This window comes from Manis javanica, chromosome 2 (genome assembly GCF_040802235.1).
Source record: "Manis javanica isolate MJ-LG chromosome 2, MJ_LKY, whole genome shotgun sequence".
Taxonomy (NCBI): domain Eukaryota; kingdom Metazoa; phylum Chordata; class Mammalia; order Pholidota; family Manidae; genus Manis; species Manis javanica.
The window spans coordinates 22,764,744-22,789,256 of record NC_133157.1 but is presented as its reverse complement, the minus strand read 5'-3'; the positions used below and the strand labels follow the sequence as shown (position 1 = coordinate 22,789,256).

General features: G+C 43.0%; 1 protein-coding gene across 7 annotated transcripts in view; it reads right to left on the bottom strand.

The window, feature by feature from the left end:
- EPB41L4B (erythrocyte membrane protein band 4.1 like 4B) overlaps nucleotides 1-24,513 on the bottom strand; it is a 118,998-nt gene that overhangs the window by 25,841 nt on the left and 68,644 nt on the right. For all 7 annotated transcript variants that reach the window (XM_073226464.1, XM_073226473.1, XM_073226468.1 and 4 more), the window contains 2 exons: nucleotides 6,715-6,929; nucleotides 4,540-4,658 (listed from right to left, as the gene is read on the bottom strand). In XM_073226464.1, the coding sequence (XP_073082565.1) occupies nucleotides 4,540-4,658; nucleotides 6,715-6,929 (334 nt within the window). The remainder of the gene's footprint in view (nucleotides 1-4,539; nucleotides 4,659-6,714; nucleotides 6,930-24,513) is intronic.

Genomic DNA, 24,513 nt, shown 5'->3' with positions numbered 1-24,513 from the left:
TGTTTCTCTTACGTATATTCAATCCTGTGACTTGGCTGGTCAAGGGAAAGTACAAAATAGTCACTGGTATTTTTATAATAAGTCTTGCTGAAAGTTGTATCTCTCAGGGAATGTTATCTCACTGTACAGTGTCTCAGACTTCAGTAATTTGGTACCACCTTCACTGTTTTTGCTATTTCCCATGCATTAACTGAACATGTACCTATAATCTATATGATCCAGTTAAGGTGGATTACACTGGGTCTAACTTATTTTAAGCAATAATATCTTTGAAATCATAGGCTTGGTGATTATTATATTTATCATAATATACATTATGATAATTCCATAACTATTAAAAAATACTCATCTATGTATGTAACCTGAAGTCATCTCTGGTGGTTTACACAACACATGCTGGGAAAAAATGTCTTATTGTTAACAACGACCTTTGCATATCCAGTGTTAATTTGGTGCTTGGCACCTAGCAGGTGCTAATAAACACCTACTGAAGATTATAATGATATATGGTTATTATTAGAAGAGATGTGTTTAATAATAAAGATAGAAGACCATATGATTGCTAAAAGCCAATTTAGTGATGCCAGGACTTACTATGGCATATGGCATATTAGCTACAACGTACCAAGGCAAGAACAAAATGTTCTAAAGGCTTCAAATTCTGCAAGTTCCAAAATTAAATCTCATTCACTAATTCAAAATTCCTAGAGAGCACCTTGGTACACATAGCAGGAGTATTATGAAACCCCTAGAGGAAGTATAGGACAATTGGCTGGTTTTCATCATTTAATAAAGAAAAGAGGGCATAGAATTCAGTTTCCCAGTGGGACTTAGAGGAGCATTTGGCAGAATAAGCAGAATCAGCAATTTCTTGGAACAGCAAGATAAGCAGAAACAGAAGACCTGGATTTTAATCTCAGCTCTTTCCTTTACTAGGACCATTTTTAAAAAGATGATGATGACGATGATGATAAAAAGGAAGTGGCTCACATTTACTGAGAGCTTATTATGGGCCAAGCACTGACAAAGCATCTCATAAGCACAGTTCATTGTATCCTCTCATTCAGCCATCCCATGGAAGGCAGAGACTATCCCTATCCCCATTTTACAGATGAGAAAAACAGCAGAGAGATGATAAGTCACTTGTCCAAGGTCACACAGAAAGCGTACAGAAGAGTCAGATTCACACCCAGGACAGGATGAGTCCAAACGAGAGGGCTCTTGACCGCTCAGCCATAGTGGCTCCCCTTAACTCCTCTGAGTCCCTGTTTCTTTCCTTAGGATTATTATGATGATCAAACGAGAGTGAAACATATGAATGGCATTTTCATATTAGATTCTTTGGTTAGAAGAGAAAATATAACTAAAAGAGCACATCAGATATGAGGACACTGGGTATAAAGAAAAAGGACTCTTTTGACTAATATTGCTTTGGGTTAATTTACCTTGCATTTATAAATCCGGTTGCATTAGGATAATTGTTTAACTCTACAACACATGGGTGTTTTCACTGATGTATGAAGAGTTAATTCTTTAATTAGAGTTAGTTTTTGGGAATGATATTCTGGAACACAAGAATTAAATTGGCTCTAAAGCCATTTGAGGTTTATGACAATTGCTTTAAGGGGATAAAATTACATTTCGGTAATGACCGAAGACCTACTTTAAAAAACAATTAAATGTTGCTAAAATAAAAAAAGTGAGAATTCAGCATTGATTTTTCCTCTTGAATTTAGTAATTCCAAAGTCCTTCTTGAATATAAAATTCAGGATGGTTTGTTCTTATTCTACCTGACAAAGCAGGAGCTACTGTTCAGTTCTCTGAATAGACACAGGTTAAGACCAACGTGAATTTTGGAAAATTAGAGTATTATTATATGACTAAATTTTTGCATAAAAGGCATTTCTATGCAAGATTAACATCTGTATTACAACAAGACCATAATTCTATCCTGGCAGATGGCTCCAAGAATGTTGTGCTTTCTCTCTTTTGCATGACCATATTTTGTATTTTACATTCAATTTGAGTTGTGGAAAGATGCTGATCTTTCAGTATGGAAATACAGATTTTAAAACATATGAATGAATGACAATTGGGCTTTGATATTATCACACTTGGAAATAGTCTTATCAGTTTGCAGATGTCATTTGGGGTTAAAGAAATGATCAGGTGCATTTTTCAATTGTTGATAAAGTTGTTTACACATTTGAAATTTGGTGACATTTAAATTCCTGTGATAATTTTGGATACAGCTTTGGAGTTGGTCAATGAAAATGTCCTCTCATCATTAAATCAAGAACAGGAACTCATCCAAAGTTTAGAAGAATCAATGGATTCTTGACTCTTGAGACTGGGAAAATCCTTAAGAGTCACTGAAGTCTTTGGCTCCCAATTGTGGTGTCATGTGCATTCTGTTGCAAGGAATGTTTCATCAGTAATGATGAACCACAGTGTGAAGTAACATACTTTGATTATGCATTAGGGCAAACTCAAGCTTCTCTGATATCACTGTAGTCTACTGATGCATTTCTTCAAATGCAGGGTGAAAAGGGGGCAATATAGCTTCAGCTCCAGGGAAATGCTCAGTAACCCACAGCTGTCCCAGCTACGCCTTAACCCAAATAAAGCCAATATTCACGGCAACCACAAATTACATAGAACTTGTGAGCTCTCTGCTGCTCTCGGCTATTATCGCCTTGCAAAATACTTTCAGATTTTGTCATAGACCAGGCAAGCCTCTGTTAAAACTATTTATTATGTGCATTGCAGAAGGAAACTTTGAGAACCGAGAAACTAAGAGAAAGAAGACCAATCCAGGTGCCACATAACATATGGGGTTGAGTCCCCAGCACCTAGCACAGGCCTGCTCCATAACGATTGGTTGATTGAATGAATATAAGCGCCATCCTGCAGGAGGAATTCTTTCCAGCTGGCCACCAAGCCTGATATTGGGGCCCGTAAGTGATAAAAGGGACTTAAGGATTTCAGGCTGCCATGTGGGGGTGGAGGGAATGCAAGGGAGCAAGGGTCTTCTAAGAAATCCTTGCAATTTAGTATAGACCAGAGGGCTGGCCACGGTGGACGAACAGCTCAGAGAGAAGGTGTAAGCTTCCCAGGTTCACCAGCGCAGGTAAGGAGGGGAGCTTCCCAGGCCAGATCTTCCTAAGTCTTCCTCTTCCCTCTTTTAAAGAGGCTTAGCTATGCATCAGAGTCCACTCAGAGTAGACTCATGAGTGAAGGAGACTATTTCTTTGGGGACTTTAAAAATTAAAATATGTGAACAGCAGGGATTTTCAACTAGGGGCAATTTTGCCCTTCAGGGGACATCTGGCAACATGTGGAGATAATCCTGGTTGTCACATCTGGGTGGGGGGTGCTGCTGGCATCTAGTGGGTAGAGGCCAGGGATGCTGCAACATCCTACAATGTACAGGACAGCAAATTATTAGCCCAAAATACCACCAGTGCTGAAGTTGCGAATCCCTGGTGGAAAAAATGAAGAAGCATGTTGGAGTGCAAAGGGCACTCGACCAGGAGCCAGGGGCCACGGATTCAGCCCCTGCTGTGTGACCTTGAGGAAATAATTTTCCTTCTTCTGGTCTCAGAGGGTGAGAAGGTTGAACTAAATGATAGATCAAATCCAGCACCAACATTCTACATTTCTAAGATACAACTTGGCTTTTCTAAGGCTTCCAATTTAGATATTAGAACAGATCTTGCCAAAAGAGAGCTTGGCTTCTGCCCCATCCCTCCTGCCCACCCTCTCTCCTTCAATCCTTCTTTTCTTTTCATTAGCAGTTACTGAACATCTACCATGGGCCAGGCACTGTCAGAGAGGCCCTGAGGCTGCTATGGACTGAATTATGTGCCCCCTTCCTCCCTGCAAATTCCTGTGGAGAAGCCCTAAGCCCTAGTGGGATGGTATTTGGTGATGGAGCCTTTGGGAATTCAATTCACAGGAAGTCAGGAGGTAGGTGCTCAGGATGGGATTAGCGGCCTTGAAGAAGAGGAAGAGAGAAAGTTTGCCTGTTCTCTGGGCGCGCAAGAACACAGAGAAGGCGCCCTCTGAAGTCAGGAAGAGAGCCCCGAGCAGGAACCAAATCAGCCAGCACCTGGATCTTGGACCTCCCAGCCTCCACAAGTGTGAGATTTAAGTAGTTGTTTAAGACACTGGCCTACAGTATTCTGTTCTAGCAGCCTGAGCAGACAGGCTCAGAGGGGTAAAAATGGAAAGCGATAAATGTGGACATTTCCCCTCCTATGGAGCTTTCAGTCTAGAAGGAGGGAGAGGTCACTGACAGACAGATCCAGCCTATCAGCCTCAGCAGCGAGGGCAGTTTCTACTGCTGTAATCCACCCAAAACAAATGTAAGTGAATATTACTCCTAAGAGACACACTGAGCAGAAATGTCAGGAAAGACCGAGTAGAAATGTCTCCCAGACAAAGGCACATGATTTAGGAGGCAGGCCAGCCTGACAATTAGAGGTTTGTCAAGAGCCCCTGGTCCACGCTCACTGCCCAGCTCTGGTCCCCGGCACCTTGTTCATGTTGATGTGCAGAGCAGGCCAAGGTCCAGCAGCCTTCACAGTTTCCAGTTCCAGCTTCTTCAGATGGGCAGCGGCCTCACTGAACAGGGCAGGTGTTCCTGGACTCAGCTCTACAAGTGGCCAGGAGGAATGAATAAGCAAAGGTTGAAAGGACAGAGACACAGGAGATAAAAGACGCTTCCCAGGGCCTGCCGCCAGCATCCTTTCCGCCTGCCTTCTCTCTGGCAGCTTGACTCCCTTGAGTAGGCACCAGCTGATGGGGTGTGAGAACATCTAAGGTCAAGGTTTCAAGGCCTAACTCCCCCAAATATGAGCTGGGTGGCCTTAGACAGGTCACTTTACCTCTCTGAGCCATTTTATAATGAAAACAAAATTACTTACCTTGCAGGATTGCTGTGAATATTAAGTGAGGTCATTCATCTACAAATGCTTTATTAATAGAAAAGCAATATGCAAATTGGAAAAGATTAGTGTTCAGGCTAATAGGCATATGAATGTGATCTTGAGAAACATAATATGTTTCTAAAATCAAATGCACTGATTTTGATTTCTGCACTGCTTTGGATTAGTTCACTGCCACTCCTCCCACTAGCCAACATCTACCCATTAATACATTAAATATTTATTATATATTGGAATTTGTGCTAAGTATCATTTGCAGTTGGGATCTGGGGAGCTGGAATAAAGAGATATGTGGGACACAATTTGAATCTAATGGGGGAGACAGGCATGTCTCCAAAGCTAGATATTGGAGAGGGTGTCAGGAAGTTTCACTGACAACATATGAGTTGGTTGCTGAAGGATGTGTAGGATTTCACAAGGGTGGAGAAAAGCATTCCAGGCAAAGGGAACAGCAGGTGCAAAGGACAGAGTTGAGACCCAGCAGTTTTTGGTGAGAGGAGAGTAGTTTTGTGTGGTTAGAGTGTAGTGAGAAGTGGGCAGAAGCCTGGAGACCTCGGCAGGGCCATGCTGTGACGGTCAGCATGTGGCCGTGTTCAGAAGCGTGGGCTTCATCCCAGGACACTGAAGTGCCATTGAAAGGTTGTAAGGTCGAGCTATTTGGTGAGAGTTCTCACTTTGGCAGCTCTGCTTTGGAGGTCGAATTAGAGGAGGTGCCCCTTGGGGTTGTTACAGTTGCCCACATACAAAAAGATAAGCTGTGGCCCAGGGCAAGAGCAGCGTGCATAGTGATGAGAGACACAGTTCTCATTTTGCAACACTAAGTGGACAATGAGTTCCCATTTCTGGCTCAGCCAACACAGAATTATTTCCCATGGTCTACAGGTGAAGGATCAGTGGCTTATACTTTTCACTAGCTCACAGACTCGTGAAATGTCAGAGCTGGAGATTCCTTGGCCATCTTGACACAGCCTACCTCCTTTCACAGATGGGAAAAACCACGGATCCAAGTGGGGACTTAGCTCAACAGTGAGAACTAGAATCAAAGCCTCTTGACTTGTGCCTCTGCCTCAGTGCTTTTTCAAACCACATGTGGTAAAGAACCAGTTCATTTCCCGCAGTCTGTCACAGACCATTGTTTGGGAAAATAAAACAAAAGTGAATTTCTAGAAAAATAAAATAATAGACATACAAAATCCAAGCCCACATTTTTTATTAGTTTTAACAGATAAAAAAATCACTCTATCATATTGCTAAAAATCTTTCTAATTTTTAAAATTCTAATTAAAATTTTTTAAAAATTCACTCTCCATTTCCATAACTTCTCTCACCAGGGCCTGTAACGGCATGCGCTGCGTCTCCCTGACGTACCCCTGCTCTCAGAAGAGGGATGCCAGGAACTAAGTGGGCCTTCCTGATTAGGGAAGTAGGGATTCTAGCCACCTGACTCGCCTCCTTCTCTCTTCCATTGCTCGAGCCAGTGGTAGGTACTGTGGAAGCAGAGAACTGCTAAGGATGAGGTGGAGAGAGAACTGCCTCCTTGTGCTGAAATCAGAGTTTACTGATAAATCATGGTCCCTACATTGCTCCTGCCTAAAGGTCCAAGGCTCTTCTGCAGTGTGCCCTTGCCCAGACCTAGTAACCCAGCACTGCCAGTACGGCTGCTGTCAGCCACGCTGCGCTGAAAGGGTCTGTCCCTAGGATGGAGGGAAGCCACCCATGCCTGCAACGTCACTCCCTCCACCCACCCCCTCCACCCCTACTCACTTGTAAGGGATTTACTGCTGGAGTTGGGGGACCTCAATGGCCCCTCCTTGTTCTCCAGGGTCAGCGAGAGGCCATAGTTTGAGTGGTGCTGGTGGTGGTGGTGGTGGTGGTGGTGTCTTCCTGAAACTTTGGTAGTGAATGGGGTGCCCCCGTTCTCCTCGATGCCAAAAGGCAGCCGGTCGGAGCTGCTGAGCCCTGGGGAAGGGAGCGGGTAGCTGTGGAGGGTGCCAAAGTCAGGATTTAGAAAAGCGAGGTGCCTGGACATTCCTGCGTGTACTTCAAAAGATGCTGTCCAAACATTAAAGACCAAGAGAAATAGGTTCAACAAATGGATCCGCAGCTTTAGTGCAGAACAGGTCACAACGGCAATACTGCACTCAAAGGACAAGCAGGAAGTGGAAATTTATATATATCAAGACCTTAAACCTTAAAAACTCTTTGTTTGAAATTAACTTTTAAAAGAAAAGACATTCTCTAAATGAGAGGAGGAAATAAAGCAATAGTAAGAAATGAGTTGTTAGCTATCCTATGACAAGGTCATGATGCACACTGGGAGGTCTGGGGGCACTTTTCCTCTCATCACCCCACCAGGCGGAAGCACCTGCTGATGTTACTGCTATGATATCTTTTAATTCCAATTGCTCCTATCCTTTTTGACCACTATTGCCTTATTTGAAGCCCTTGTTATCTCTCACTTAGACTCCTCAAACAGATTCCTAACAGCTCTCCCTTCAGCTCATCTTCTGCAGAACTGTGGCCACAGTGCTGTTCTGACTACTTTACAGAGCCTGGTGTTCCTCCCTCCATGCCATCAGCACTGACTCTTTACCATACCAAGACACAACCCTTCGGAAATCTGAAGAAAACCATGGACCTTCCCTGCAGAAAAAAGGCATCAAAATGCTACGTTTCACACTCAATTTCAGGCCCTCTACTGCCCCTCCAGCGACCAAAGTTAAGAGCCCTGGACTACAAGATAAAAATCAAATTCCTTTATGTGTCACTCACAGCCCCCCAAGATCTTATCCCATTCTCTTCATCTCATGTCCTGCTACATTCTTCTCTACACCCTAAGTCCTTCCCATCCTAGTGCCTTTCATCTTTTTCTGTGCCCTGGAGTCCTTCCAGATCCCTAAACCCAAAGAAGACACCCCTTCCTCCAGGAAGACTTTCAGCCTTTAACACCCAAATCAAAGGTCTCCTCACACTCACAGGCAGAGATAGCCCCTCTTTCTGCTCATTCCTGTAGACCAGCTTTCTACTGCCTACAACTTCACTCTGTCTTCACCAAGACACAGTAGGAGCTCACCCCCTGGCAGGAAACACTGTGGCTCAGTCAGTTACAGTCGCACTAGAACGAGCTGCTAAGGGGGTGGAGGAGGGAAGGCAACTCATTCTCCTAGGCTTGGTGTTGGGGAAGGCGTCAGAACTACAGGAGCATTCAGGGGACATAGTCTACTTTCTCACAGGAAACCCTATTCCTTGTGTTTGTATGAGGTTGATTTTCCCTGAGGGGTGGGCCTGAGACACAAGCCTCACCAATCAAAACTCTCCATCCTTCCAGACTGAGTGATTTGTTCTGGCATATGATCCAATCAGGTTTAACACATAGAACCTGAGTCTCACTTCCTTTTTAAGAGTCAAAAAGGGCCTTATTATGACTTCTGTGGGTCCTAAGCACTGTTCCTTCATCTTTTCTAAAATTTTTTTTGATTAGTTTATGGCTGCATTTGTATAAATATGAATATATTAATACCATATAGTAAACCATGTTCTTCCACTAAAAGTTCATTTTTTTCTTCTGACTTTAAAAGAAACTAAACCATTTTTGTGGGCCCTTAACAGTATTGTGAACCCATGGCACTGCACCTACTGTGCCTCATGGATACGTTGGGTCTGGCTGCAAGGACAGTGTAAGCTGAGGCTACTTAGGACACTCACAGGCAGAGAGATAGCCCCTCTTTCTTGACCCTTGACACAGAGGAGTATCTGAGGCTGGGGCCAATGCAGAAAGGGAGGCCAGATGAGCAGAGGTTAATGTAGCTAGAGAGAAAAAAATCCTAATGGCATCACTGGGACCCTGGTACCAGCCATGCCTAAAGCTAGTTCTATCACTGAACTTTTCAATTTTAAGGTCCAGTGAATTCTTTTCTGTTGTTTATTTTTTTGTTTATTTATATTTGCTTGATGAAGTTGCCTTTCTCTTATTTATGACCCACATGCTCTAAATCAGTAGAGGTAGGTTTTGTTATTGCATTTTGTTTATTTTGTGGAATTCCTTCAAGTGAGAAGATAGAAACAGCTATTACAGGCTTAAGGAATAGTACGAACAAAGGAATGGCGGTCGAGAGAGCAGGATGGCTGGATGAGAGGGAGCGAGGAGCAACGTAGCAGGAGGTGAAGTTAAGGAGACAAGCTGGGGCCAGTTAAGAAAGGTGGTGTCCTGGGTTATCTGGAGGCCGCACCACGGAAAGGGTTTTTAGGCAAGGACATGACATGACTGCAGTTACGTTTTACTGAAGTTCATTTTGAGTGCTGTGTAGATAAGCTGGTGGGAGAGAGACTCTCCATTAGGAGACGGCAGCAGGGTGGGGCCCAGACTAACTCCGTGGATGGAGTGAGGTGAGCAGCCCTCTGGGATACTTCTGAGGCAGTGGAGCAGGGCTTGCAAGCCTGGCGCTTGGGACCCTGCAGGAAGGAGACACAGAGGAGTCCTCTGCTGCAGATGCAGGATACTGGAAGACATGGCCCTGGCCATCCCGACATTGTCCCATGAACTGGGTCTCTGGTCAGCCCTGGCTGCTTCCTGGAGAGTTTGCTCAGAATAGTCTTACCTAGCATGTGTGTGTCAAGAATGTGGCAGAAGGCGTGGCTTTGGCTTCTGGGGGATCATAGCCCAGCCTTACCTCTCCAGACTAAAACTAACCGAGGGGACCCACCCACCCTGAGCACAGCAAGGGAGCAGCAAAAACTACACAGAGTTGTAGTTGAAATGCCTGGATTCTAGTCCTGGTTATGCCCCAGCCTGCTGGAGGAACTCTGGACTGTCACTCTGGGCCTCAGTTTCCTCCTCTGTGACATGAAGTGGGTCATGAGATTTCTGAGTGCATTTCCAGGTCCGAGAACCATCCTTTCCCTAACTATTTACCCAGGACTTGCTCTGTCCCCTACTCTGTGCTAGCTATTTTACAAAAAATGTCCTATTTTATAAATGTGGAGACCTCTGCTTGACACACAATAGGAGCTCCACAAATATCTGATGAAAGGAAGGATGGGAGGGAGAAAAGGAAATGAGGGAGAGAGAAGGAGGGATGATTCATAAAGTCATGGAGCTGGGAACTGACAACTATGCAGACTCTAAAACCTGTTGGCACTGTTTTACTGTCTCTCAAATGTGTTGAAAATAATATCTGTCCAAAGGAGGCACAGAGCCTAGGAGTTCAGAACAGAAAATTCCCTTTGGCCGGAGGATGCGAGGGGCTTCACTGCTTAAGGCTCATCTTCCACACTGCCCTTCTTCCTCGCTGCAGCCAGGCTATTCAAGGTCTGAATGGGCACTGTCATTGTTCAGGCAGCATGGACAAATCAGACAAACACTGAAAGGAAGAGAGTGACAGGAGTGGGTATTGGCAGAATTTGGGAAGGGGAGAACACAGAGACATGTGGAGGTCAGGAAATTCAGAATTGTTTAGCCTGGAGGACAGGGAAAATGGCATGTCATTAATAGAAAAATGGAGGTGAGAGTAAGGGCTGCTGGAGGAGCGAAGACTCTGATTTGCCTTCATATGTATTACACTGAACCTGAAAATAAACACCCAAGAGGAAAGATGTCCTATAGCAGAGATCTGGTGTACATTCAGGGCTGGAGGTAGAGTTGGAAAGCTTAGGTAAGAATTTCTGATGGTAAATAGATGTCACATCCCATGCCAACTCAAACTGATTTTCTCTCCCTGCTTGGAATGCAAGTTCAAGAAGGATTCTGAGGTTGTGCCTAGCTCAGGAGCAAAGTACTGTGATTGATTAGTGATGTCTGCCACAGACTTGGATTGGAATAGTGGTATCATGTACTTGTTTTTCCAAGTTAAAAGTGTGTGATTTTTAATTTATAGGAAACCCAAAGTGAAAAGTTAAATGCATATGCAAGAAGTGATCAATTGCATTTAATAACATGTCAAATAAAATGTGCATGTGTGATTTTTATTCTATAGCTACTTATGGGGAAGACTGAGAAAGAGGTAAGTGGGAAAAGAAATAGATGATGATCAAAGCAGCTGCCTGAATTTTGTCAGGGTAACAGTCTCTAGAAGAGCAAAGGTTCCTAAGCAGGAGCAGACTGACCTGGGGGCTTTCTCAGGTGCATGGGGACCATCCTGAGGATCTAATCTGTGGAGAAGTTTGTGGGATTGTGAGTCCGTTGAGGACACCACTCCTCATGGCCTCATGACTATGTCATTAAAGTTGCACATTTGTCTTGTTCAGAGGGGCCTCGAAGAGGGTAAAGCCCACCCAGAGGGTCCAGCAGCACTCAACAGCCCAGGAGTCTCAGGGCCCATTGGCTAAGGTTCAGGAGATGAGGCTGGCTCTGTGTTCATGGTCAACAGAGACTGAGGTTCGTGAGGTTTCTGGCATCTGGAAAGGAGGTCACGAGTCCTGGTTTGCAGAAGGTGATGGAGGAGAGGTATGCAGGCTTCAGTCTGCTCCACCAGCTGGCAGTTGAGAAGGAATCTGGTGTGGAAGAAGGGGGCTACTCTGTGCCCAGCCCTGGGCTAGGCACTTTATGTTAACTTTTACAGTTGCTCTTCAAGGAAGCTGCTAATCCCTCATTTAACACTGGGGCTTAGTGGTATAAGGTGAGGAATATGGACATAAGTGTAAGGTGTGAGTAATGTGCTCTGTTAAACGCGAAGTGAGAACTCCAACCAGACCTAATGTCTTCCCTGCTCTCAGGGGAAGCCTCCACTCCCATTCTTTCCAATTTCAGAGAAGTTAGTGGTCCTACTGGGGCAGGAGGGGAGGAGTCATGCCATATGGGACTTTCTTGACTGTATTCGGGGTGGGCTCAGCTCTGCAGACCCAGTGAAGTTTGGGGACTCTTACATCCCTGCCTAAATCCACCATAGCCTCTCCCCTCCCTGACCTAGGATCCCAGAATGCCAAACACATGATGCTCAGTCAAAATATATTGCATACTGAATAAAGGGAATAAATACTCAGAATGGTATAACATTATTATTAATATACTTATTATAATTATATGATGATAATTATAATAACATTATTATACCACTATTATACTATTATGGTTAAGATATTATAATAATAGTATAATTATTCAGAACAATCCCCCAGAATTCACTACCAACTGTGGCCAAGGCAAGCCATGAATGGGGAAGGTCCTGAGCTGGAACACAGCACTTACACGGCTTCCTCTCAGAAATAAGGCCACAAGTGATGAGTGTGCTCTGAGGAGCCAATCATATCATATGCTCTACAGCTCAGCCAATAATGGGTGGCATGGGCTTTTGGAAGCAGCTAGAGGATCTGATCCTGGGTAAGAAATCACAGAATTGTAGAAACAGAGCCCCTCAGACATCATCTAGTTGGATGGTTTTAAACCCAGGATGAATAAAATCACCAGGGCAACCCCCATACACTGCTGGTGGGAATGCAGAATGGTACAGCTGCCTTGGAAAACAGCCTGGCCGTTCCTCAAAGAAAGTTAAACAGAGAGTTACCATATGACCCAGCAATTCCACTCCTACGTATATACCTAAGGGAAATGAAAACATTTCCATGCAAAAACTTGTACATAAATATTCATAGCAGCATTATTCACTATAGCCAAAAGGTAGAAACAACCAAATGTTCATCAGCTGATGAATGGCTAAATGAAATTGTGGTAGACCCATGCAATAGAACATTATTTGGCAACAAAGTGAATGAAATTTTGATCCATGCTACAATGTGAATGAACTATGGAAATATGAAAGAAGCCAGACACAAAAGTCCACATATTGTGCAATTCTGTTTATATGAAATGTTCAGAATAGGCAAATCCACAAAGTAGATGAGTGATTGCCTAGGACTGGGAGGATGGGGGGATAGGAAGTGGATTGCAAGCGGGTATGGGGTCTCTTTCAGGGCAGGTGAAAATGTTCTAAAATTAGATTGTAGTGATGGTTGTACAACTTTGTGAAGATGCTAAAAATCACTGAACTTTACAATTTAAATTGGTGAATTACATGTATGTGATTCATATTTTAATAGAGCTGATAAAATAACTGGGGGAGATTTTGAAAAACATCAAAGTCTGGCCCTAACCCCAGACCAGTCACATCATCATCCAACTCTTATCTCCAATGGGCAGCCAGAGCTGCGAACCACCGCCCGAGTCAGGCCGACCTTCTCATTTTGCATGTGGAGAAACGGGGACCTACTGGGAGAGCGAGGTGACCAGGTCAGCTGGTTGCGGGTAACTGGCTGTGCCAGGACACCATCCAGGATTCCTACCCCTCCACTTGTGCCCCAGCTGCTACGTTTTCCATCTGCCTTGGATTCTGCATTTAAAACAGCAAATGCACTCATTGGGAAAATCCCAGATCTCCTCAGGGCCCCACTGCCGGAGACATCCTATAGACACATCTCGTCTTCCCAGGGATGCAGGAAGCTCTATATTCCTATCACGCCTCATGTTTTTGTGTCCTCCACTGTACTGAGAATGCACTAAGCACACAGCAGGTGTTCGATGAGTACTGGTTAGACTGAAAATAAAATTAAGTATCAATGCACTCAATAAATATTTGAGCACCAACTCTAGTGTGCAGACAGAAAGACAATGGGAGGCTGTCGTTGCCCTCAAGGAGCTCGCTGCTGAGGCACAAGCCCAGAGCCGCTGGGTGGGTGCTTTGAAAGGGTAAGTGGAGGAGGGACGCCCAACCCAGCCTGGGGAGCAGCCAAAAAGGAAGAAGTTTCTGTGAATACAGTGTGGGCAAATTCTGATTTTTCTCTGAGATGAAGAATCAATTGTCCCACCATTACTAAAGGCCTAATTCATCCTTGTTCCACTTGAAATGCCATCTTCTACATGTGGAGTCACTTTCCGGAGGGCTCTCAGATCCATTCTCTGCCCTCCCCAACTGGCTCTATTTCCAGGGAAATGCATTTCTCAGGCTCCCTGCCCTCTGGCTTTCTACAGAGCTTTGGCCAATGGGAGGTGGGAAAAGGAGTAGGTCAAGGTCTTTCTCCCCTCTCTTTCTGCCTCAGGTGTTCCCAGGGGTAGCTGTGCATTCACTGTGGTTCCAGCTCCCACTAGACTAGCTTCCTGTGGCCCCAGCTTCTGGGCTCTGGGACACATATATACCTGTGTCTATTTCTGAATTCTTCATACTTTTTCATTGATATATTTATCTATTATTGCCAAACCAATATCAGGTTGTCTTAATTCCTTTTGTTTTAATATGTTTTTTACTCTCTGATAGGACAAATCCTGTTCCTTTTCCCACATCATTTTTTCTTTTGTCTTTTTCTGGACTATTATCATGCACTTAATCTTTCAGATTACAATTCAAGCTATGACCTAAAATATCCCACCGGAATTCTGATTTGGGACATGAAATACTATGAATTTGGGAGGCTGTATTCGTGAGAGAAACCATATTCTCACCATTTATTCAGATCTTTTTATATGTCCTTCAATCAGAATTTTAAACTTTTTCATAAAGGTAGGGAACACATTTTATTAGCTTTATTCCTAGGTATATTTCAGTTCTGTCACATTTCCTCTGATTTTTTTACTACAAGTAGATACACAGAAGTGCTGACTTTAGGATGTTTCTGCCTCTGGCCATTTTGCTGAGCTTCCTGATGAATTGGAATTCATTTGTATTTTAAGAAGATAATCACATAATTCTTGTTTCTCTCTCTGCAGCCTTTATTCCTTACTTTGTTTGCTTACTTATTGCATTGATAAAGCCTCCAGGATGTTACTGAGCATCAGCAGTCATCGTCTTATTTCTGAAGTGTGTAAATTATATAGTGTTTCAACATCAAATGTTGGTTTCTGACAAATTCTACTTATTAGGTTACAGGCAGTCCTGCTCTTCACCTCCTAAGAATCCTGAAAGATCAGCATGACTTATCTGGGTGAACCCGTGCTATCCTTAAGTGGACACTACTTCCTTTACCAAGTGCTCAAAAAAGGATCCGTTCTTTTTGGGTATCGCCACAAGCTTATCAACCCAGTGGTATAAATACAGTTTTTGAGAAAACTGCATGACATTTCCCTGTCTATCCTTCTGGCATTTCCCCAAGACTCCATGGTTTTTCAGTGTACTGATGCCCACTCAGCAATGACATATGCAGATTTTCTCAGTATCCTTGGAAGCTCTTTTCTAAGCCTAAAGACTTAAACTAATTGTACAGCAATCACCTCCTGACTACCCTGTCATCTTGGACTTCGGTGTCCTCCTCTTTGTCCTTTTGACCTTTGGCAGTTAGTATATTGACCGGCTTCCTTGTTGAAAAAGAGGATACCAAAACTGAAGTTCGGGACGTCGGCTTCTGTCTCGTCAATCTCATATACCATCCTCAGGAATGGCTGCTGGTAAATTGTCCGTCTTTTTGCTCCATCGCAAGTGTGCAGCTACAAAGCTTTAAACAAAAGATCTTTAAAAAAAAAACAGGCCTGTGCCCCTTTGCTTTCGATTTGTTCTATCTTCTTTCTCTTTAAAATGCTGTTTTATAAATTGCAGACCCCTAAAAGCCTTCTTTTGTCAGATTATCTATGACAATGTCATAGCCCATGTGAAAACGATTCCCTTTTAGATCTACTTTGTCTTTGACATTTTAAAAGTCTGATCTCCTAAAGATTAGAATACATGGAAGCTTAACCCTGAATTCCACTCATTTCATATTAATGATTCCAAGACAGCAGGATCATTTATTCCCAAGGATCTTTTACACATTTTCAAACTCGTCTGCCTTGCTAACCAGAATTAATAATAGCAATGCTGGCCATGTTTCTTCTACCTTCCAAACAACCAAGTCATCAGCCAGGAGGGCCAAGAAATCAACAAATGTTCTCCTTTGAAATGACAGTGTCTGGATGGCCAAGAAACCCCTCATACATGTCAGCCTGAAATGCCTCTTATGAAAACACAATGAACATCCTCTACCCAAAGTCCTTGGCGTGTGTCTGGATTGCTCATTGCACACTTACTTGCCATGTGCTGCCTCAACTCAAGGATACTTTGACCTGTTCAGGGCACCTGTCTGGACTCCACAGCAGGCTTCCTGAAGGCAGGAGAAGCTTCTGTGGCACCCACACCGCACACAAGTTCTCCTGACACCTTCCCAAAGAGCCTGGGGTGAACTGGCTCCTGTTTCACTTTTCGCCTAAATGGGGGACAATTCTGCATTTCTAATCAGTACTGAGACATCAGAGAGATACTCACAAATATCTCAGCAGAGTGTCCCAACTGACAGGCCTCCGAAGGGTTGCCAAGATCAAACAGCTTTGTTTGCTTACCCCAGGGTGCTATACAAATGTGTTATTTTTTTCTACATGTGCCAAGGACAAGAAAAAGTTGGGAAACACTGTCACTAGTCCATATCCAATCCACCAGCCTGGAGCTGTGGCTGTCCAGCTGGGACTCTCTTAGCAGAACCTACTCGACCATGTTTTTAAAGCAGATGGTGTCAGCCAGTCTGACCTCCTGACTGAACATGGTGCACTCACCGTGCTCTCTAAATACTCACAGAGGAAAAAACCCAAGAGCTAACATTTTTTACTGTACAACACTATGCCGTCTATTAAGGTATGGAATCCTACAGCAACCACCTGAAGGGACAATTATTATCATCCTTATTTTAAAGATAACCAACTTCCCCAAAGTCATACAAGTAATAAGTGGCGAGCTGGGATTTGAAAGCAGGCGACCTGACTTGAGAGCCGTGGGCTTTTCTAAGTGCTAGGCCAGTGCTTGGCTATGCAGGAGACAGAGCAGTATAATGACACTGAAAGAATGCAGGTTGGCACCTGGCTCTGGTTTTGCTGCCACTTAGCAATGTGACCTTACCAACTCATTTCACCTGTCTGGGCCTTAGACCCTGCATTTTTGGACATTTATTAAGCATTTATATACCAGGAACTAGAGCTCAATGAAATAATTTGATCTCTGCCATAAACAACCTGAAAGATGAGAAAAGGTACACTTGCTCATCATGGTTTCCAGGATATCTATCACTTATTTCAATTTTAATTTAGTAGAGACTAAACAGAGTGGGTCATTAGCCCAACATATTGCTGCAAATTCTTATTAAATTCAGTGCAAGCATACTATTTGGCAGTAGGTAGGGAGTATATTTGAAAAAGAGTACCTTTTTCATAATAGGTTTAAGAAAATTGTATCAACATCTTAGAAATACGATGCATTACAAATGTTAAATCTATTAATTAGGGATGATTTCCAGTAACCTTGTAGTTTTATTTACTTATTTTTAAGTGACTTGAAAAAAAAAGATGACCCTACATCATTTTTCCCTCATCTGAAAAGGTCAAAATTACATTTTTTGGCATGGTTTATGTCCTTTGTATAGATTACTCATTGGCAGAAGGAAACTTTCCCAATTTGTATGTCTTTCAAGATAATTTCCAAGCCATCAACTTGGAACAAATTCTAATGTTAGCACAGGTCATGTCTGAATCCATACTAGACTGGGAGCTCTCGTTTTGATTAGTTTATTAGGTCCCTGTCACCAAAGGCAATGTTTTCTTCAACATCAATTCCAGAGGCCTATTACAGTACCTGGCACAGAGTAGTAGCATAGTAAATATTTGTTGAATGAATGTGGTAGGGCATTAATTTTAATTCTCCCAAGGTAATTTATCAAGTGTCTATTCACAAAAGCCTCATTTTGGCCATGAATTTCCCAGTTGTTCCTAACACTACATTAAACAGTCTCTGTAAAACTGTAAAGTATTCTCATCGCATCTTAAGGAATGATGAGAGCCCTTTAAGGTTCAGTGGGAGCTGGGTCTCTGTCCTGTGTGAGGCAGAGTAGGACATGTGCCTCTATGTTTGACCTGGAGTTTTCCTTTGGCGAAACTGCTATCAAATGGTTGCAATGAATGGCTGTAAGCAGGGGAGCATGCCTTGAAAATCTGCAGCCAGAAAATTCCATTTTATCCTGATGTTATTTTGCTAAGTGTATAATGTCTTTCTAGTTGTGTGAGACAGAGAGAAGCTCTGAGGAAAGGCTCTATAACTTTGTGGTGAGGTCTAGGATTTTAGCAATTCCAGACCAATTTCAGGATCTGAGTCCAAAAATAAATATTTCATGAGTTCATTTTTGCACAGAGGCTCAAGACTAAGAGTTTATTCAATCTCTTTCCTGTCTTAAAAAAAAATACAGAAATACAGTTGTTTTCCTTTACCGCATTCACTTCTAATAAATCTAACAAATTGTTTCCCCCTTCTTCTGGGTTTCTTACAGATTTTCTTGGCCTCTCATTTCTGCTTCCAGTGCCCACGCGGCTTAAATGAAGATTTTTTTTTTCCAGTCAAGTACCAGCATTACCAGACTTGCCCCCAGCTACTGCTTTAAATGCATCCCCAAACAGTACAATATGGGAACTCTCAAGGAACAGCAAGTCAAAATAAGCACTGCATGAAAGAGCAGCTACTGGTGTGCAGGCTAATGTCTAAAGAGCCAGTTTGCAGCACTTCCAAGGAGCTAGAGCATTATTTTTCCATTCTGCAGACACCATCCAGCTCACCCATGATATGATATGAAATTATTATTCATTCCGGAATGAAGTTCAGGTTAGACAAATAAAAGGCATGCTTGGTTTTACAGGCAGGTTTTAGACATTCTACGCACTGGTTAGCAGTGTGAGCAAGAGCTGGAGATGAACATTGGGTATGTGTCTCTGAGGTGATACAGATGATACCAGTTCTATTTCGGTTTTCATTAGTCCTTCAGTATCTCCTCAAATGATCCTGTCTCTGTATTTCTCAATTCTTGTAGGTTCTTCATCAGCTCCTATTATAAACATCCTTAGTTAGCTTCTGAAGCCATACACTGGGCCTAATTTTAAGAGCTTGTTTGCCTTTAGTATAGAGAGTGTCCATTATTCAGCCATGGAATGAGGCTGGCAGAGCCGTTAGCATATCAACACCTCTTGCTTTTGAGGTTTCAGCTGCAGACAGTGGATGTTTAAACTACTCGCCATTCAGTAGGGGATGTTTAGATTTCTGCAGGTTTCTTATAACAGGAGCCTACGGGGATGTTCCTCTAATTATCCCAACCCTTTTTAGTGGATTGCCTGGACTACAGCAGTTTATTTTAAATTCTGCGGTCTTTCCTTAATAAGACTACTGGCAAGTCTTGGGATGCGGTTACAATTTTAGATCTGATGTATTAGAACTTTAATTGTAACTAAAAGTAAGTCCCTCCTTCCCTGGTCAATGCACCAGGGAAATTCCCAATGTCTTAGTGGGTATTTAAGAAGTCTGAGTGGAAAGTTCTCAATAAACTCCCCAGAAGGAAAGGAGATGTGGCTATTAGAGATCAATTCCCTCACCCTATTTTCATGCTGCCCACATTGCTTTGTCTGATCTCCAGGGCATGGTGTCATGCTGTTACCTGAACTTCGGGAAATCTGCTTTCAAAAAAGGTTTGGTATATATCAACTTTTCCCATCTTTCCCTGTCTTCACTATTAAAAAGGCTAAGGTAGCATGATTAACTTTATTTCATCAGTCTCATCTTTATTAAAGAGCATGCATGACTCAAAAATAGGGCTTCTAGAAGGTTCCTGGCCAGCCAACAACAAATGGCATTCAAAAAGATGAAAAGGCAGGCGACCCTGCTTACAGAGAAATGAAATTAAAATGGAAATTCTGATTTTGACCTATCAGACTAACAAAGGTGTAAAAGAATTAGCTAAAGCTATGAGCTTGCTTCAGGTGGGATAACAGAGGCCCTGTCAATCATTGGTATGTGTGTGGTGGGGGAGAGGCATAATCAGGTAGAATATTTTTGGAGGGAAATTTCCTCCAAAAGATAGTTAGGCATATTCAAATTAGATATGCTCATACGCTTTGACCCAGTGTCTCTACTTGTAGGGAATTCATTCTACAGATGGACTTGTTCAAGTGTATAAACAGAATGTACAAGAACAGCAGAAAAAATTTAATTTTAGAGATTTCAGGTGGCCTAAATGTCCATCAATATTGACTGGTTAAATAAATACATGTGCTCGTTTATACAGACTTGCTCTAGATTGACGAGAAGAAATGCTCACAATGTTTGCTTGGTGGGGAACTAGGGAAGTAGGGAATAAGAAGGTGGAAAGGAAAAGTAATTTTTAGATATTTTTGTCTGCATTTTTACCAATGTCTGTATTACCTACTAAAAAAAAACTAAAAAAGCACAGCAGTTCCCTTTATTACTTTCTACTTAGTCTCCTCATAGTTAAAAGCTTCCTCTGCTTTGTGTAAGATGAAATCCCAAGTAAGACAAGTTGGGAACTGAGAGATGCTGTTTCAATTCTCCAAACTTCTGAGAGCCGATCATACTAGCAGAATACATTCTCAGCGGTCTCACCAATTCCCTCCTCTATGCCAATTTTGCCGCTTGCAGGTGGGGAAGTATTGTCCACATTCTGCCAGGACAGTTATTTTCTAATATTCTCAGACAGAAATACCATTTCTTTTTATCCCTTCTTAAAAGATCCCCATGGTGTGTCTGCTCTTAGCTTGTCAGAGATGTGTCTTTATGTTATTGTGTCAACCCTCTCCCATCTGATCTTTTGGGACCAAGCACCCCTTACCATTGCTAAACTTAGACCATGCATCTCAATTCATCAGCCTATGAGCTATACCATTCCTTGAGCTGGACTTTCAATCTCCTTGTCCTATTTCTCACCACATATACTGCCAAGGTTAAGGCCTTAACTCTCAATAACCACTAAAACTGCTACCAGCTAGTTCCAAACATTGTGTAAAGCCCCTTATATACATGATGTCATTTAATTCTCTTAATAGTGAAATATTATTGGTAGGTTCCATTTGGGGATGAGGAAATTGAGGTATAGAGAAGAAAAGAAACTGGCCAAAGGTCAGGTCATGTGGTTAGTAAGTAGGAAAGCTGGAATTCAAATCTTGTGAGATTCCAAGGTATCCACATCTTGAACCCTTGTATACTGCCGGTGGGATTCTAAAGTGGTGCAGTTGCTGTGGAAAGCTGTATGGAGGTTTTTAAAAAAACTAAGAACAGAAATGCCACTTGACCTGGCAATTCCACTTCTGGGAATTTGCCCAAAGAAAACAAATCACTAATTCAGAAAGGTACATGCACCCCTATATTTATTACAGCATTATTTACAATGGCTAAGGTATGTAAGCAACCTGAATGTCCATTCACAGATGAATGGATAAAAACTATGTGGTACACATATATAATGGAATATTACTTAGTCATAAAAAAGAACAAAACTTGCCATTTGCAACAACATGGATGGATCAGAGGGTATTATGCTCAGTGAAATATGTCAGAGAAGACAAATACCATATGATTTCACTTATATGTGGAATCTAAAAAATAAAACAAATGAATAAACAAAACAGAAATAGACTCACACAGTGAACAGACTGGTGGTTGCCATAGGGGAGGTGGGGTGGGGATGGGTACAATAAGTAAAGGGGGAAAGATTAGTGAGGATGTTTCATACTTAGATCTGGGTGGTTACATGAGTGTACACACAGGTCAAAACACATCAAGCTGTACCCTAAGATTTGTGCATTTTATTCTATGTACCTCTTTAAAAAAAAAACATCAAAGTATCCACCTTTCACCTACTCAGAGAACTGCAGGGCTCCTGCCCCCAAGAGAGGCACCACTGGACTCTATGGTCCTTCTCTCATCAGCTTGCAATCCCCTGCCATTGGCTTCTGCAAATACCTCTCTCCTTACCACAGGTTCTAATCTTGGCATGGGTCCTTCAACTAGTGTGTGTCCATGCCCTGTCCTCGAGTGGACGGAACTCACTACCTCCTTGCTTCTGGAGTGAGGAGAGCCGAACAATGACATAGACTCGGTTTGACAGACTTGGGGGAGGGAGGTTACGATGAAATTAAAGCCATTTAAGAAACCCTGGAATTCTCATTCTTCTGCTTCACCGTGAGCCTAAGAAAGTACAAAACTGTGCTGAGCAGACAGATCTGGCTATTTATTATGAGGAATTCATCCACTTGCTTTCTGACATCATGCCTATGTTAAAAAAAATAAAAAAGAACTGGCCCCTAATGAGTTAACACTGAACCATTAAAACGAGGGCAGACCAGATGGGAAGCTGTGCTTTTCCAAAGTGAGGTCCTACACTTGCCCACCTCAGACTCTCCTGGTTCTTTATGGTGAGGGCTCCTTAGTCTCACCACTGACCACTTCAACAGTGTAGCAATCTCCATTTTTTATGAGCTGTCCAGACAATTCTTTGGCTCCCTAAGTTTGGGGAAATGGGCCACTTGGCAGAATTATTGGTGTCTTTTGTTGAGGCTCAGCTCAATGACATCTTCGTTTCCTCTTTTTAGATACCTTGGGGCTCCTTAAAAATGTGCCACCTTTCACGTGCAGGGTCTCTCCTTCCCTGCAGTTTGCTTTTTCTCTACCTCTGCGCCTTATGCCTCTGGCATTTGTCCTGACCTCCTGTACAGAATGGCCAAGGCAAATTATCCTATGCTTGATTTAGGGTATTTACCTGCAACTTTTGGAAGATTTCATCAGTCAGGGAATTGATTTAGAGCCAAGTTTGGGAAATATTGATCTAAAAGGATCAATATGGCTGCTCAGGGAGCTCTCTTTGATGAGCTCAGATCTTAAAGAACTAGTTAAAAGCTGGAAAGTCAAGGGCAACAGAGAAGATCTATTATTAGTTGTCAAACCAGGTCCCAGGAGGCTGGATGGTCACTGACCTGGAAGGATGGTGCAATATTAACAGGCAAGAAAAAACAAAGGACACCCTCACTGTCCCTTTTCCTTCCTCTTTGCTGTAAAGGAGAAGCATTTTTAGTGGAAATGGTAGATTGAAAAGTGAAACAGGCAAGAGGGTTTTGAAGGCCAAGGTAATTACCTGGCATGACTTCTAGTCTGTATGAATTACATCAATCAGATGACTATGTTGATTCACTGTTAAGATATTCTGAGTGGTCACAGAAAAATAATAGATGATACAAGACCATTAAGTACTCAAGTGTCAAAAAGCACAAAAAGCTAATTCCTTACTTACGTAATACTGAGCACAGTTTTGCTGGCAGGTAATGTTCCAGAAGAAATGACTGGTTTGTGAGCTCTCAGGAGCGAAGCAGTGGACCATCTCAAATAAAGAGTGGCTCACTAAGAAGACAATAATGCTCACTCTCAGCTCCTTTGAAAAGGAGTGAATGCAGGGCTGAATGCCTTCATGGACAGGGTCACTAGACTGCTGCAGGACGGGTGCTCAAGTGTGGTTACTAGTCTCCTGGGAGGCTGGCGTTGTGGGGAAGGTTGTGACAGGGTTATCAGCTCACTGGGGATGGGGACAGTCAAGGTCATTAGACCATTGGTGTGTAGTGGGGATGTATGGTTGTTAGGCCACTGCTGGTGGTAGGTGGCTCTCCTGTAAGTGGATTTCAGTGCAGGAATTCTTCAACGACCTAGTACTAGTCTCATGGGGCTGTGGATAGACAGGGTCCCAAATAGCAGAATGATTAATAGTGAAGGCAATAAAGCCCAGGGGTGAGAAAACATGCTTCGAGTCAAAATTCTTGCTTACCACCTACTGGCTCTGTGACCATGTACAAGCTGTTTGGTTAAATTCTAAACCTGAGCTTCCACATGTGTGAGAAGAGGATATCACCACCTCACAGAGTGGTCAGGACAATCGAGTTCAGCACCATACGTAGAGTCTAAAGCACACCTGTGGCTATTAGCCTGTATTTACAATGGATCGGTGTCAACCTGCTGAGGCGTCTAGTGCCCTGCAGTTGGCCTGTCCTCCGCCCTGTAGTAACGCTCATCACTACAGCGGTGCTGCACATGAGAACACTGCAGACACACTGGGCAGTACTCAGATGCTGAATCCTGAACACATGTGATGGTCAATATCCTACTCAAAATGCAAAATGGGATGCCCCAGACTGGACAGCTGTTCAGACACCTTCAGACCAGCTCTGAGATGACATACTACCAACTTCTATCTGGTTAGATGTTTCCTTTAGAATGAATGTGGAAGAGGTCATTTGCTGAACACTCACTAAGCACTGCTATGTATCACACTGCAGAACAAAGGCAAATGATACAAAGCTCATACTGAAGGAGCAGAGAGGCTCTGGGATGAGAACAACAGAGGCTATTTTCATACAAAGTAGTGGGTGCAATATTGATATATACAGAATATTGATATATACAGTGCAATATTGATATAAACAGAGTACAGAAACAAACCCAGTTTGCAGTGGGGGCCGTCAGAGGCTCTGGGAGATGACAGCATCTGAATGGAGGCCTAAGGGATGAGCAGGAGCTGGCAAAGGAGGTGGGAGTGACAGTGCTCTCAGCAGAAGGAACAGTATTTGCAAAGGCACAGGTGGGATTAACAGCAGGGTGTGGTGAATGCCAGAATTGCCAGCAGTTTGGTGTTGTAGAAATTTAAATAGGAGGGTGAGAAACGGGGGGCTGGGAGGATATGCTAGAGCAATAGAATGGAAGCAGAGAGCAGGGGAACTCCATGCAGGAGGCCTGGGATTTCACCCTTTTGAGGCCT